General features: G+C 50.0%; 3 protein-coding genes across 3 annotated transcripts; 1 reads left to right on the forward strand and 2 right to left on the reverse strand.

Moving 5' to 3' along the window:
• Positions 1–8,263: 8,263 nt before the first annotated feature.
• Positions 8,264–9,877, reverse strand: N7482_010751 (uncharacterized protein; the record flags this gene model as incomplete). The annotated part of the gene is made up of 4 exons (XM_056692875.1): positions 8,264–8,677; positions 8,739–9,309; positions 9,350–9,606; positions 9,761–9,877. 4 exons carry the CDS (start codon positions 9,875–9,877, stop codon positions 8,264–8,266), a joined length of 1,359 nt encoding a protein of 452 aa, XP_056538832.1.
• Positions 9,878–10,934: 1,057 nt separating this feature from the next.
• N7482_010752 (Aldo/keto reductase) lies at positions 10,935–12,201 on the forward strand (the record flags this gene model as incomplete). The annotated part of the gene is made up of 4 exons (XM_056692876.1): positions 10,935–11,358; positions 11,427–11,691; positions 11,752–11,828; positions 11,867–12,201. 4 exons carry the CDS (start codon positions 10,935–10,937, stop codon positions 12,199–12,201), a joined length of 1,101 nt encoding a protein of 366 aa, XP_056538833.1.
• Positions 12,202–14,137: 1,936 nt separating this feature from the next.
• N7482_010753 (uncharacterized protein) lies at positions 14,138–14,612 on the reverse strand (the record flags this gene model as incomplete). The annotated part of the gene is made up of 2 exons (XM_056692877.1): positions 14,138–14,327; positions 14,380–14,612. 2 exons carry the CDS (start codon positions 14,610–14,612, stop codon positions 14,138–14,140), a joined length of 423 nt encoding a protein of 140 aa, XP_056538834.1.
• Between the last annotated feature and the right edge of the window lie 1,607 nt (positions 14,613–16,219).

Here is a 16,219-nt window from a genome sequence, read left to right on the forward strand (position 1 = left end):
CCAGCTGATACTGTGTAGCCTAGTATGCAAGGAAGACGAATGAGATCAAGCGGAACCAATTTAGATGAACAAGATTGATTAATTGAGAAGAAAAACGGGGGGAGCGCCATTGAAAGCAACCCCCTGCGACACGTGTCTGTGTCGCCGACACCCGGCTGTTGGTTAGTAACAAAGCATGAGTTCATTACTAAACCATAAGTTATGTAAAATTAACTACAAATACCTAACAAATGTGGGCCCATCCGTGGCCCATCAGTTGCTAGCTGTAAGTTATCCCTTCATGTTCTGACACCAAGTAACGTCCTAGCGTTCGTCGACGCCCACGTACGGTGACACACGTGCCATGCTCATGCCTGTACTCCAGGGCCTCAGGAGCACCCTCCAGCACCAGACTGCGAGAATATACGGGCACGAACGGCGCAGCGACTGTTCTTCGGCGAATTTCCCAGTTCAAAGGAACGCCACCGTCGCACTGAGCCCTTCATCTTCTGTGACCCCATGGACCGTGCGGACCACGTTTAAAACCGGTGGCACCCCTTCGACACTCGTCATGTTGGCCGGGCCGTCATCAGTCCCGTCGCCGGCTCATGGCATCCGGCACGACCGCGTCGGCGCTCTTCCGGTGCTAAATATCCGGGTTATACTGCTGGAACTCCGCGACCCAGCGAGCCAGCTGCTTGCTATACGTGCTCGTTGTTGGCAGGTAATGGTTACCCTCATGGTCCGTGAAAATGGTCGTACGAGTGCCGTTGTCGATATAAGTATCCCACGCCCGCATTGCTTCCTTCACTGCCAGGAGCTCTTTCTCGTGGGCGAGGTAATTCAGTTCCGCGCCACGGAGCTTACGCCCATCTGACGCCACCGGATGAAGCATTTCATCCTCTCCGTCCTGTGAGAGGACATATCCGGTGGCCCACTCTGACGCGTCGGTTTCGATCGAGAAGGCCTTAGACATGTCTGGCTGCACTAGCACGGGTGCCGAGTGGAGTGCTGTTTCAACCGCACGAACGCCTAGTCGCATTCCGGTTCCCACCCAACTTCAGGAAACGTCTTCGTACGAAGCAACTCGTCGGTTTCTTTCAGCAGGTTGTTTAAGGGGGCGGCAATCTCCGCGAACCCCTTCACGAACCGTCGGTAGTATAAGGCGAGGCCCAGACACTATCGCATATCATAAGCAGTCTTCGGGACCGGCCAGTCCCGGGCAAGGTCGACTTTCGCCCGTACCGGCTCGACTCTCCCACTACCGAGCATGTGCCCGCAGAAATTCAATTTGCTCTCGGCAAACATACATTTTGACGGTTTCGCATATAGTTGCGCGTCACGCAACCTCTGCACACCTCCCGTAAGTGCTAGTAGTGTTCCTCAGCCATGTTTGAGAATATTAGGATATAATCCAAATACACTAACCCGCTCTTCCCCAACATCGGCCGTAAGGTGTATTCATCGGGGGTTTGGAAGGTCGCTGGTGCATTGTATAGTCCGAACAGCATCCCTAGCCATTCGTACTTCCCACAAATTGTGTTGAACGCCGTCTTCTGGATCGAATCCTCACCCATGCGCATCTGCCAGTACCACGACGCGAGGTCTAGCTTTGACAGATGCTTCGAACGGCCAACCAGATCCAATGCCGGGATTCGTAGCAACAGGTAGCTGTCTTTTTTTCGTGAGGTTGTTCAGTGCGCGGTAGTCGATGCGCATCCTCCATTCTCAACCAGGCTTCTGTACGAAGATCACCGGAGATCCTCACGGCCGCAGCCTCTGGATCCTCGGGTCTGGGTGCAGATCTTGTGCCCGTACAACTTCTCCTCCTCCACTACCTTCGGAGGCGGGCCTGACCAAATACAAGAAGGCGTCCGTGCCTTTCTTCTTCAATGCACGCACAGTCTGCTCCCAGGAGAGAATGTTTAGTTGCGACGATGGGTGTTCGTCCAACGTTCTCCACACGCACTGTTGCGTGCGCATTCGGCCGAGTGCGTCACGAATCTTGATCGACGCCAACGGCAAGTCCTTGGTAGTACTAAACTTCGGGGGAATTCATATCCCAGAATAACTGTTACGGAGCCAGCTGAAAGAACAGGGTGCATTCAACGAAACAAATAAAGTGAAGAAGGAAGAAACTATAGGGGAGTCCGCTATTATGTCGAGAGGTCCTATGCAAACGGGCCCCATCAGGTTAGTCCGATCAGGTGCTTCCTTCTTCCATGTCCCTCAGGTGATCTCCGAGTCATTTGACCACAGGGCTTTCGCTCTCCCAGTCTATCATCGTCTATTACGCGTCACACACAGCTGCATCAAGTGTCTCGCGAAACTTGTACGCAACAAATATCGGGCCTTCTCCCAGTCTCTATGCAGTCTGAAATAAATCACCCAGATTTGCGGACGCCTGTGAAGCCTAGAATACAGTTTAAATAACGCTACATTCTCACGAGGCAATGACCAGCTGCATTTGGAATCTATGAGACAGGAGAGACAAACTCCTTCTGGGCACAACGCCGGTGGACCCACTGGCACTTGGTACCCTATGGGCATAATCCCTCAGGATCATTTGCCCACGATGCTAGGTTACAGCTCAGACCCCGACATGGATTGGATCTCTTTCCGCGCTGGGATTGAAAATCTGTGGGTGAATGGTTTGTTCGAGGGTCTCCGACGGAAGCTCTGGGCAATGAGTGACTGTCTCCAGCTCTTCTGGGGCAGGATGTCAGAGGGAAAAGGAGAATGTGACACGACTTAACTGTTTATAAAAACGTATGAGTTCGCTTCTGTTCTCAGCAAGGATGTCCATGATAGTAACACGGCTGCTCTGGAAGGTCTCGAGGATTCTCAACACAAGAAGCCAGAAATCCGAGCATAACCACAACAGTACATTCAATAATTCTCAGATGGGTGTGGAGATGCTATACAGGACTTGTCCCACAGAGGATTTTGCGGTCTACATCCATTCGGTGTTTGTCTAGATATGGACATAACAATTTTTGACGTCTCGGAGAACGAAAGTGACTGACGCTCACTTGAATATGCTTTTCAATTACTGGGGGTAAGTTTGTGATTGATGCGGGATCTATGATACATTTGGACTTAGTGACTAATATGCCAATACTTGACTGAATAGAGCTACCCGTCAAGAGCAAATCCTCGTATTAGTCTACAGTCCTTGGTCTGCTCTGGTACCAGTGGGCCAAGGTTGGCTCACTGACTTTCTCTCTTCATGGGATCAAAGAGGCAAACCAGGACAGTGCAATTCGTCTCATACTTCAATTGCGAGAAGAGGGCTCGAGAAGAGTGGTACAGCGACTTCGCCCAACGAGCTCAAACACAGTATGATCTTTTGGGTCACATTGTTGACTGGCTGCACTTTATCCAAGCGCATCACTACACAGAATCTGGTCATGGAAAAAGAAGATCCTTGGATGACTGCAGACAAGCTGGAAAAGGAGAGGCGCACCCGTTCGACTACTCCACCATCCATTTTTGACATTCCCAGGGCTAAACAGTCAACACAATTATAGTCGGAGTGTCATTTCTTGTAAGCTAGCTTGTTAAGTGTCGCAACCCAGGGTAAAATAGATATATGCTTCAACCAATGTAGTCACAAGAGTCTGAATTGCTATTAAAAATAAAAAAACTATCTCTTGGCGGAGATCGACTTCTTTTGATATCTCTACTACCAGAGGTCCTAGGATTTCGAGACCTAGTTCAAATTCAACTTCACTCCAGGCGCTATCGTTTGATACCGGTTTGATATCGTTATTAGGGATGGCGGTTGTGAGGACGCCGAATCTGCCATTCGTGCACCCATCCACGGGTCGGAATTTTCTACCTCCGACCGGGCCACGCGCGCAAAATCAACAGCGGAATCAGCAGAATCATCAAAACCGATCCACCAAAAGACGCGCGCAATTCGAAAGCATAGAAGAGATAGAGAGAGCAGCCGCATCTATCCTCCACTACATCGAGGCTCCCACTCATGAAACGACCGGTGCTGTCAATGGTTTCGTCAAGCAGGTCACCAATACGCGAGAAAGCCCAACGCGGTGAGGTAGGGGATGGAGAAGGTCCTTGGTCGCGTTAGAGAAGGTCTCGCGCACCACTGACCACCTTTCCATGCGAATGGATACCATCGTAAGATCGGCTACCGAGATCTCGAAATTTATCCATTCTTCGATCACCCGGTAATCCTCAGCGAGGGCGTGGCGCGACTTCCGAGCTCAGGGGTGGCGGCAGACGGTCGCAAAAGCGGCTCCCTTCGAGGTGGGCACGGCGACCTCATGGCCTCGCTCAGAGGGCACATCCTCTATCGGAGTCCCGCACATCAATCAATCAATCGTCTTATTCCCGATGGAACTACCTTAGATACAGGTGCTATGCAGGGATTTGCGCGTTCCGGTGACCAGCCCAGTTCGCATGCGAAGCTGCCCGCAGAGAGGTCAGATAGCTTACTGCCGATCAGACCAAAGAAAGTAGTGCAAACGCGACAATAAAACAAATCAGAAAAAAGGACTGTGCTATGGAGTCACCGGCCCCGCGATCAAACGTCCCCGCGGCTGTCCTCATGCAGCGTTTGTAAGGAGAAATTCAACGCTGCGATCAAAAACCCTCATCAGCAGCACCGCCCCATGTGCACCCATGGTCTCAACCGGTCAGACACCAGCTATCTGATCCTCTATCTACCAAAATCAAAACCCCTTCGATCTGCATTACTAAGCCAATCTCCCTTCCCTCCTTCCGCCGCCCGCCGGCGTGCACCCGAATCACCGAGTCTTGAATCGCCAGATTGCCGTTTCGTAGCGCTGCACCACTGCTCGCTTTCGATACTTGCAGGCCTAAATAATCAGGTTCTCGCATCACGGAGTGGGCCGATCTCCCAATGTCCTTCGCGCACACATGGCCTTTGCAGCTTTTGCTGTTCGTAGAAATCAAGGGGGCAGGGTGAGGTCTTGGAGGTTTGCCCCTGGTTATGTGTCCCATCGGTGTCAAAGGACCACTGCCCTAGAAGTTGTATTGTAACGATCACATAATATGGAAGGTTACGGCGGCGTCGTAGTAGTAAAATAGAGAGCTCATCTCTCTTTATCTTTCTCCTTCTCTTTCTCTTTCTCTTCTTTTTTCTTCGTCGGATTCTATATCTTCGTTGAACGGACTCTTCTTTTTGATGATTTGCCAAATCTAAAAGGAGAACTATATTACAAGTCATATCTGCCCGCCAGATTCTTTCCCTCAGATCCAGCACTTAATAGGCAAGAGCACCCACGACCATACTGAAGGCAGTGAAGAATTTCAGAGGTTGCGAGACGAATAATGCAGCTGTAGAAGTTGTGGAGTTACACTTCATGTACGAATAATCTCCTATCAGCGTTAGGTTGTTACTTGAGTCCTCCAAGCATGCCTCCTAAGATTACTAACCGAATACCCAGAGGCACATCCTCATATAAGCCTCCTCATCATTGGCGTAACGTGTTTCATTGAAGGAGTATCCGCAGAGATCCACTGAGCAGTTTGTGATGTTCTTCTGATCTGATATTCTGGCAATTTGATTGGAGCAAAGACAATCGACATCAGACTGTTTTGTGCTGTCAAACACGGTATTATAGTCTCCACACACGGTGGTGTTGTAGAAAGAATCGTAGAATGACTATCCATAACACGGTTGCGAACAATACTGAAGATTGAGAACCCAGGCGTCCAAGGAACATGGGGTCCAATATGCAAGAGCGCACGAAGCAAAACAAAGCGTCAGGATGAACGACCCTCTCGGCGATTGGAAAGACATAGCAAACCCCCAAGTGGATACGTCAGGCAAGGCACGCAAAGTAGGCAGCGGGTAGCTAAGAATCTAAAGTGGGTGAAGGCGAGGAGGTATATCTTAGGAGGAAATTTGTGACCATTTCCGTTACTCTTTATCATCCTGCTCCTTCTTTGAAATCCGATCGCATTAAACTGACTTAGCGCTGCCAAGTAAACTAGGATGCTGGGGCAAGCTAAGCGTTCCTCAAAGCGGCACATCACATGTCCCCTAGCGGGTTGCTCTACACTAGTCTTGCCTTTGATTGTGACCGACAAGCCGAGTCTAGGAGAACTATTTTGATTGATATAGCAGTTGTATTCTTCTAAAACAAGTCGGGAATAACCTATCAACTTACGGAGTCTTTGGTTATCCAGGGTTTGCTGAGCGGGCTATATTCGATTACGACGCAAAAACAGAAACTAATCCCTAATATAAGCGTTGATAAGTGACCGGCCCAGCGCTTCTGCCCCCGATTGACTAAGTTAGTACGCTTAAAATGATAAGCTGTTGATTGGCTCCCGCAGAAGCCTCGGGGATGCCGAATCTTGAGAGAAGGGCACCGACCAGGTACGGCCCTAATTTGCCGCAGCGGTTAGGGCCATGTAGATCCTTGTAGATGATGATGATACTTTATTAACCTGATGCGGCCAAACTAGTGTCGTATGGCTATAGCCTATGCAGGCGCTTCCTCCGGATGCAACAGTGTTCCGAACGCCTGCCCACGCCCATGAAACAGTAGATACACAAGTAAACGGTCCAATTATCTCTTGGCCAAATCAATTTCTTGCGATATCTCGACAGCCAGTGGTCCTATGATCTTTAGACCTAGTTCAAATTCAATCTAACTCCAGGCACTATCGTTTGATACCTGGTTGATGTCGTTATTAGCGGTGGAGGTTATGAGAGCGCCCAATTTGCTATATGTGCACTCATCCAGGGGTGGGAATTCTCTGCCTCCGAAGGCAGAATCCCCAGCATCAACAGCGAGATATCCGGCCAACAAACGACCAATGCGAAAGAAACGACCAATCCGAAAAAAGCGACCAATGCGAAAGCATGGAAGGGATAGAGAGAGCAGCCGATCTATCCTCCACTATATCGAGGCCTCCGCCCACGAGAACACTGGTGCTGTCCATGGCTTCGTCAAGTTGGTCTACCAATACGCGAAGAAAGCTCAACGGGGTGACACGCAGGGGATGGAAAGGTTCTGAATGGCACTGGAGAAGACCTCCCGCACCACCAATCACCTTATCCAGGAATGGATACCATCGAGAGATCGGCTACCGAGATCTCGAAATCAACAAGCTCGATTCATCCTCCATCTCCTGGGAATCGTCAGCAGCGGCGTGGCGCGGCTTCCGAACTCAGGGGTGGCGGCAGTCAGTTGCACCGGCTGGCCCTACGGCTTCGTAGCCGCGCTCGGAAGGCACAACCACTACCGGCGTCCTGCACATCCGACTACAGCAGGACCGGCAGATCATTGTCAAGATTCGTGATGAGGCGGCACGGGCAGCGTCGACCGAGACGGACCTAGTCCAGTTGACAGACAGGAACCATTCGCTGTGGCTAGAGGGAAGGATAGCGGCGCGATTGCTAGCATCCGAGTAGTGGCGGCTCGGAAGCTACCATCGGGCGATGTGGCCATCACTAAATCAATAATCTGACTGCCGGATGGAGCTTCCTTACCGGTTCATGCTCTCCTGAACACATTGACGTTGGTCAAATGGAGGTATTACTGCAAGGATGGTAGCGCAGGAATACATTGTTCCAATGGACGCCTGATTCCCATAGGCCATATAAGTAAACGCCATCTCCTCATGGCCGGGTTGGGAAATCCACGTGATATCAGGAATAACTGTGCTGGCCATAGTTCATCGACAAGCTATATTGATTAAGTTAATAATGATAATAGAAAGAACAAGACCTCGTGAAGCAAAAATCGCTAACTCACGGTTGAGATGTCTTCCTCTTCTATGTCTTCACCAGTATCAGCAACCGAGTATGGGCGCAACCCCGCCCCAAGATATTTTCCTTTTGCATCCGGAAATATTTCGTCATCCGTTTGTAACCCTTGGTCATGAGCAAATTCGACAACCTTTTTCGTTCCCGGGACATGGCGAGAAAGATAGAGCATCCTCCAATAGTGATGCACATCCGAGTGATATGGTATAACTCGGGCATTTTGCCCAACCGATAGGTCGTGCCCAGCTGATAGGTCGAATTCTTCACCCTGCTGTAGAAACTTCATCATCCCCTTTACCGCATACTTTTCTATACTGTTGTCATGCTTGGGCTGCAGTAGAGGAAGCACATGAAGCTCAATACCAAGGGACTTGAACACGGAGTAGAAAGCCAAGTCAACGCCTTTGAGCCCATTGGGCAGAAGCTCCTGGGCTTCTAAAGACACGTGTGGATATGCGTGAGAGCAGTGGATACCGAGAATACCACCTATCAAGGTCAGCATTCCCCATGGTAATCCTACGGCCGAGGGATATTAAGAGTGTATGAAATAACATCCTTCATGAAGCCGGGCTCGGCTATAGCATCCTTCAAGGATCTATATAAGGGTAGTGTTCGGGGGTCGACATTAACGTTGCGAGGAAGAGATCCGCAGCCCGAGTTAGCAACATAGAGGTTGTATGTCAAAATGATTCGATTGCCCTCAGTGACTTTGCTGATCTCATGCTCACAGTCGCTGTAAAATGCAGCCCATTGGATTTCCGAGGAGCTATGAGAGCTCCAATCAAACTCAGTAATGGTATTATTATGCCGAACAATTAGCTTGCCGCCTTTGAACACGGATGGTAAACAAACAACAAGAGAGCCAATTTGAGAATCAGAGCGAGGGGTATCAACATGCTTTCGAAAAACACCATCTGGCCCAGAATAGATCTAAGTGAAGACGCATGATGATCAGTAAGAAAGCCCAAGGTCTATCGATGACAAGACATACATTGAGTTTGTAGAGCTCCGTGCTGAGCCTTCGAAAAGGGAGTTTATTTTCCACCTCACTATTGAAGTTTGGCAATAGAAATTGCTCCATATCATCAAGCACTCTAAAATCGGCCGGATAAAGGCTGCTTAAGAACCGATGTGGATCGAGCTTTCCGGCTTTTCGATATTTAGGATCAATGATATCTTGTTCTCCCATACCAAAACTGGCGGCTTCGCAGTCTGAAACCAATTGGAGAAGTTTATCAACACCAGCACTAGGAGAATCACTGAGTGATAAAACAATCTTTCGCTCCTCGGAATCATCTTTAGCAGTCCAAGCAATACGAACGGGCGGTGATACTCGGTGAATGGCCGGAGATGGCTTGTCTCCAATCGATATTGTCCCTCCACAGGCAAAAGTTGCCGATGCCTTTTCACCAGAGACAGAACCCTTTAACTGGTGACAAGCCTTTTCAAACGCGACTTGGCATAACTTAGGAGGCTCTGAATGCTGTCTTGTATCCTCAGTCTGTCGACGGTATTTGGAGACGGCAGCATTGAGAAGACTTGTGAGAGACGTGGAGCCATTGCTTGCCAAAGTCAGGGCTAGCTAGATTCCGATATCCACACAGCTGCGTCCAACGTTGCTGGAGCTTTTCCCTCATCTTTTCCTGATCCAGGATATTGCACTCAGTCTTGCTATCCCAAAACCCCGGAATGAGGCAATTAATATCGTCTTCCAGCTTCACTGATGCGCGGTGCAATCTCATCCGGTGGTTGTCTTCGAATTCGGTGAAATCCAGAAGCTTAGGATGGCCTTTGGCACTCCTGCGAATGTCGTTGAGCTCAACTAGAAACAAGTGCATACATGCATCTAGCTTGCATGTCTGTGATTAGCAAGCAAAATGGAGTTAGTGCAAGCTGGAAGTAAAGGAAATAAACAGGGAAAGCCTGACGGGTGGTGCGAGCCTCAATAAAATTTGGAATAATTGAGTCCTGCTCTTCGTTCCAAAAGCCAGATGCAGACCTCAGAGCACATACCTCAATTATCCACTTGGTCAAGAACCGTTTGAGATCTGCCATAGACCTGTCAAAGCGGTCATATTTCTCGTCATCCCAGATGTTCCTATCGCTATCATCATATATTTCTAACTCCATGACAATGAATGAGAGGAGGGAAGCTCGGTAACTTTGAAGGATTTTGTTAGTAAAGAATGTTATCAAGCAGACTTGGTGGCAGCAGAGTGTATAGATAACGTTTAGAAAGTCGGATAAGGCGAGATGAAATAGTCGGTTGTAGCGGGGACCAAAGCTAGGCGCCAGCTTCCGAATCTACGTGATAATGATTGCATGATCCGCGCATACAAGAGTTACTAGTACCCTTTCGGCTGATTTGTCCTCCACCAGCCAATCGAGTTGAATGAAAAGATATTCAGAAGCAAAGCTCACTTATAATAGTCTGCGAGGATGATGATACTCTATTAAACTGATGCAGCCTAATAGTGTCGAATGGCTATGCAGGCCCTTCCGGCCGAAGCAACAGCTTTCCGAACGCCAGCCCACGCCCATGAAACAGTAGATACATAAGGAAACGGCGTTTTGCCATAGTGAATCCCCCACAACCCATGTAATAACAGTACTCAAGCGCCTATTGAAGTGTCCCACGGCCGTCAGATCTCTCTTAGTTTGGCCGCCTGCCTCTCCCGTTCTCCATCCCTGTGATCCCTCGACAGGATCTCCTTAAATATGATTCTGGTCGATACGAGCACTAATCTTACAGAATTTTCCAAGGTTTCCTCCCTCCGTATTGCCCAGCGCCGGAACAGAGTCAGAAAACTTCCGACGTTCCTCCCACGTCGACGAGCTCGTCCCGGTTGCGGCGACTAGGGTCCGCATCATGCTGCCGGTATCTCCGTCTATGTCCGTCGCCCGCTTATGCCGCGTCGTTCTCCGCCTGTGATACAAGATATCTCCGTGCTATCACACCATGAGGGGCTGGCCAGATGCGCAGCTGACACAGCTTCGGGGTGGAGGGGCTGCGTTCTTTGTTCTGCTTCAGGGTTGTTAATATGGCTTCGAGTTTGTCAGTGAACTCCATCAACTCACAACCAACTGAACCCATCGACTCCCCGATCTCAGCACCGCGTCGCGACTTGCTTTCTCCAACACAACCATAACGCCTTTCGAACCACTGAACCACCACCAAAACTTCACTATGGCCGAACCGACTCCCTCCACCGAGCTTGGCCGCCTGCGCATCCTCTCGTCCACTGCAGGCGTGCGTGTCTCCCCTCTGCAGCTGGGTGGGATGTCCATTGGTGAGGCCTGGGCTGGCATGATGGGGTCCATGGATAAGGATTCCACATTCAAGCTCCTGGATGCCTTCTACGATGCCGGTGGAAACTTCATCGATACTGCCAGCGTCTACCAGAACGAGCAGTCGGAACAATGGATTGGCGAATGGGTTGGCGCGCGCCAGAACCGTGACTCGCTGGTGCTAGCCACCAAGTTTAGCATGGACTACCGTAGCTATGTAATTGGCAAGGGTCCCCAAGCTGCCAACTTCGCGGGTAACTCCCGGCGCAGCATTCACGTCGGTGCCCGCGACTCGCTGAAGAAGCTGCGCACCGACTACATTGGTGAGTCTCGGACAATCTGTTATCGTTAACCTGAGAGCCTGCTTGCTGACTTGTATCCCCTCTGTTAGATATCTACTACGTTCACTTCTGGGACTTCACTACATCGATCAAGGAGGTCATGGACGCCCTTCACATACTCGTCGAGCAGGGTAAGGTCCTGTACCTGGGAGCATCGGACACCCCTGCCTGGATTGTGGCCGCCGCCAACACCTACGCTATCGACCACGGAAAGACTCCCTTCAGCATCTACCAGGGGCGCTGGAACCTTCTGAACCGCGACTTCGAGCGCGACATTGTCCCCATGGCCCGTCAATTCGGCATGGCTCTCGCACCGTGAGTGTCCAACCTCCCCTTTGACAGCAACACCCAACGGCTAACCTGTGTCGCAAACAGCTGGGATGTTCTTGGTGGAGGCAAGTTCCAGTCCAAGCCTGAGCTCGAGCGCCGCAAGGCTGCCGGAGAAGGCCTGCGTGCCTTCGCCGGCCGACCCCCCACCAGACCGAGGAAGAAATTAAGGCCAGTGAGGCTCTGGCGAAGGTGGCGTCCGAGCACGGCATTGAATCCGTCACCTCCGTCGCGCTGGCCTACGTCATGTCCAAGGCCGGCAATGTCTTCCCTCTGATCGGCGGCCGCAAGGTCGAGCAACTGCAGGACAACATCCAGGCCCTCAGCCTCAAGCTGACCCAGGAGCAGATCGAGTATCTTGAGAGCGTCAAGCCCTTCGACCCTGGCTTCCCGCACAATTTCATCCCCGTAGACCCGAATGTCACTGGTTCGTCATTCCTGATTGCGCGAACCAACGCTATTAAGTTCCCCAACGCCTATAAGCCGACCTCTCTATGAGCCACTACTAGTGACATGATGATATGTAGCATAGAGGACAGGAATTATGCGCCTGATTATGGACCTTCACGAGGCAGCATAGCACCGAATTCTCATTTCAGCCAGACTTGAAAAAAGATTTCCCAAAGCACACATGTGTTGCTGAGGTAACTTCTTTGTAGCCCTTTCTGTAATGATCGCATGATATGGAAGGTTCCGGCATTTGTAGTAGTGAAACAGAGAGCTCATCTCTCTGTCCCTTTCTCTTCCTTCCGCCCCTCAGATTCGATATCTTCGTTAAACAATCTCTTCTTTTTGATGATTTGCCAAGTGTAACAGGGACTCCGGAGCCTTAGTGTATGACCCCTCTTCAGGAGGAGTCGTAGGTCGCTTCTTCGGAGCATCGGAGTCGCCTGCCCAACACTATTTCACTCCAATTGGTGAGGTCTTCAAGGATATCATGAAATTAACCGGAGCAACTAAAATTCGAATTGCTTGAGACCTCGGTAGCAAGCCTGTCTCTAAGAGGCTTTAGAGATTTGGTACAACTGCTGCCGAGGGAGAGTCTGCTAGGGGTTTCGAGGACATTAGGTTTCCTGAGATGCACCAGCAGCGAGCAAGCTCAGATTCAGGTTCAACCTTTAGAGATCATTTTGGGGCCTAATCGTGGCAAACTTTCTATTTCATTCCCCCTATGGAAAGCCTCAAGAAAGACAGTTTGATCCACGGAAGTGCTAGTCCACTCTTTGAGCAGACAAAGAAGGTCCTGCGGAACATTCATTAACTCTTCCTTAGCAACGACATGAAAATGAGAATGTTTATTGTCCTGTGTGCGTTTCACTCACGTGAAAGTTACAGCTCCTTATCGCTTCACCCGTGATAAAGAAGCCATAGACATGGGAGGTTGTGGGACTGCATAGAGGATCATGTTCACGAATCTGCAATGAGTTCGGATGATGGAGCTTCCTGGTAGGGGATTGGGTGCTGGTTGATACATACCCTAGGTAAACTCTCCCAATAAGTATAAGATGACAAAGAGATATCTAATGACGAAAACTTGGGGGGAAAGTCAGGCTAGTATCTCTATCAGACTAAGGGGGGCGAATAAGAAGAATCTCGCCATTAGGTTGAGGAGAGTATGGCGCTAGTTAGCCTCATCCACTACTGTCAAGTACAGTCTTCTCCTCGATATTCGATATATCAGACCCTCTGGTGATGTCTGTTTAAACCCATTTGGATGATACCCAATCTCCACCCCCAAGTGATTATTTGCTCTTCCCTTCTTTTCTATCACTTTTGGCTTTCCAGTAGGATCTCAGGTGTACCTTCAGACGTTGCGATCACCTTCATCAGTTCGACTCGATGACTCTTCTGTAACGGTGTCATCCCGGCACGATCCTCGCCCGGAATCCAAAAAATGTGGCCAATCGAGCAGCTCTTGTTCCGATGTCCGCCTGCACCCGGTCGATCTGTTGGGCGGTGCATGGCTGCAAGAGCTGTGGGGTGGAGAAATAGACCCAAGGCTTTTCCGTCTGCGAAGGCCATACAGAGTTGGAAGGTTGGCCACTAAAGCCGCGCAAAGTTGCTCGATAGAGCCCCATAAATTGCGACGGAGTTGCGGGGTCCAATTTTTTATATATAGGAAGCCTTAGGCAAGCGATAATGGTCAAGAGAATGCCTAAGGAGAAAAACCCGAGTAACTGGAGCCGACTGTTGGGATTAGAACTCAAAATCGTAATTCTTGCAAGCTCAGGTCAAAAAGGACATACGTTTTCAAAGAACAGTGGAGTTTGTAGATAAGTGGTAAAGGGAAGATCAAAAGCATTAGATCGGTCGCTGTATTGAGAGCCACAAAGATATATAGTTGGATGGTCGCAGCTGTACAATGTCCTATATTTGTGTTTGTCAGATTCTGATACTACATATAGAGGTTATTAGAAGCAATGATGGAAATCAGCTAACCAGGATTCGGTACAACCTGCCAGAAGAGTCGCGCAGGGTGGCAGTCGACAAAGGTAGTAGCTTGCACAGCGCAGAAGGTCACCAAGAGCACAACCCAGAAGAACTTGATGATTCGCACAGCGAGAGGTAGACAAGCGAATATGCAGCTGTACAGAAGCAATATAACCGATTTCTGAATCCAAAGACTGCAGAACTAGTCAACTTAATTAGCGAAACAGCGGAGGTTACTGTGCTCACTACACCTTATACAGCATCCGATTTGCAACGGTCAACTTGCTTCCGACTTCACGCTGGTAAATTTCCGTTGCGGTGAAATTTTCAGGGTTGTGATAGTTATTATCCCCCCACAAGGTTATAACAGTACCGATTATCGATCGAGCCAGCACAATCAAGATTGCCAACATGGTAAGATAGTCACTCAGAACCAGCTGTTGTTTCCTCAGTTTGCGCATGAGCAAGCGCAAAACCATTATGAGAATAGTTGCAGATCCCAAAACCCAGGTCAGGTTCAGGATAACTACCTGTTCGTGGAAGAGCATCTTCCCCCTTCATTTCGTGGCGCCTTTTGGGGCGGTCGCACAACAGCTGCGAAACAACCAGGACACCGCTAAATATACCCAGGGGTCCTCGTCCTAATCCTGGTCGTCAAACAACCTAAGCCGCGTTTGGCGGGTCTAAGGATAATAGCATCCTTGACATCCACGGTTCTTGATTATCTAGATTCGTTCTCGCTAAACGGGGCTGAGAACCACGGGTCCTCGAGCCACAAAATACTCCGGGCCTTTCAGCCCCACCAATGAGATTTCATCTTCTCTGTGCCAATTTGTTTCCAGCTGTTGCCACAATATCACCGCCGATTTGCGGAAACCTTGCCCAGACATATTGAGAGAACAACCGAGGATCACATCCAGACCCACCTTATCTTTACTTGGTCAGTCGTCATCACCCGACCTGTGATTGATGATACTCTATCCACCTGATGCAGCCTAAATAGTGTCATATGCCTATGCAGGCGCTTGCTCTGAAGGAAGCGAGAGCATTCCGAACGCCCGCCCTTGCGCATGAAACAGTAGATACATAAGAAACGGCGTTTCGCCACAATACTGTAAATCCCCCCAAACCCTCGTAATAACAGTAACCACACGCCTATTGTATGTCCCACGGCCCTCGATCTCCCTCATCTTGGCCCTGCCTCACTTGTATCTCTATCCCCTGCCAATCACTAGCAATATCATCCTCCTGCCTCGTTCTCTATTGATCGAGGTTCGGTGTCGGTCTCTGGTGTTCTCCACCAGTTATCGATGTGGCGATGTAGTCCCCACGACCTCTCGGTGGGCCGTGGCTTTGGCGTTCCTCATACCCATCGTCTTCACCACCTGTGTTCATGCCAGGATGACCTGGCGGTTCGTTGTCTTCGCCCTCCAGGGGATCCGGCTCGATTTTGACGTCTCGAAACTGTCCCAGAAGGCCTGTCAGTATCATAAGCTTGGCCACGTAGCGGGTGGCTTACGAGTCCGACACGATTGCATCATAGTTCAGTCAATGAATATTCTTATTCCCAATAGAATTTCCTATATTTACAGATGCTATGCGGGGATTTGCGCCTTCTGGTGTCCAGTCCAGTGCGCATGCGAAGCTGCGCACAGCGAGGTCAGATGGCTTACTGCCGATCAGACAAAGTAGTGCAAACGCGACAAACAAAACAAAACAGACAAAAAGAATGGCAGGAAAGAGAGCCAGGGAGTCACCGCCCCCGCGATTCAACATCCCCGCGGCCGCCCTCAGGCAGCGCGGTAAGGAAGGATTCAGCGCCGCGACCAGAAAGCCTCATCAGCAGCACCGCACCATATGCACCCATGGCCTCAAAAGATTAGACCCCAGCTATTTGACCTTCTGACAGCTGACACCCCTTCGGCCTGCATCAGCAGGCCGATCTCCCTTCCTCCGTCTGCCGGCATACACTCGAAGCACCGAGTCCTGAATCACCACATTACCGTTTCGCCGCGCTGCACCACTGCTCGCTTTCGATACTGGCAGGCCTGAATCACCAGGTCCTTGAATCACCGAGTGGCCGATC

The sequence above is a fragment of the Penicillium canariense genome (assembly GCF_028826845.1).
Source record: "Penicillium canariense strain IBT 26290 chromosome Unknown utg000008l_segment0_segment0, whole genome shotgun sequence".
NCBI lineage: Eukaryota > Fungi > Ascomycota > Eurotiomycetes > Eurotiales > Aspergillaceae > Penicillium > Penicillium canariense.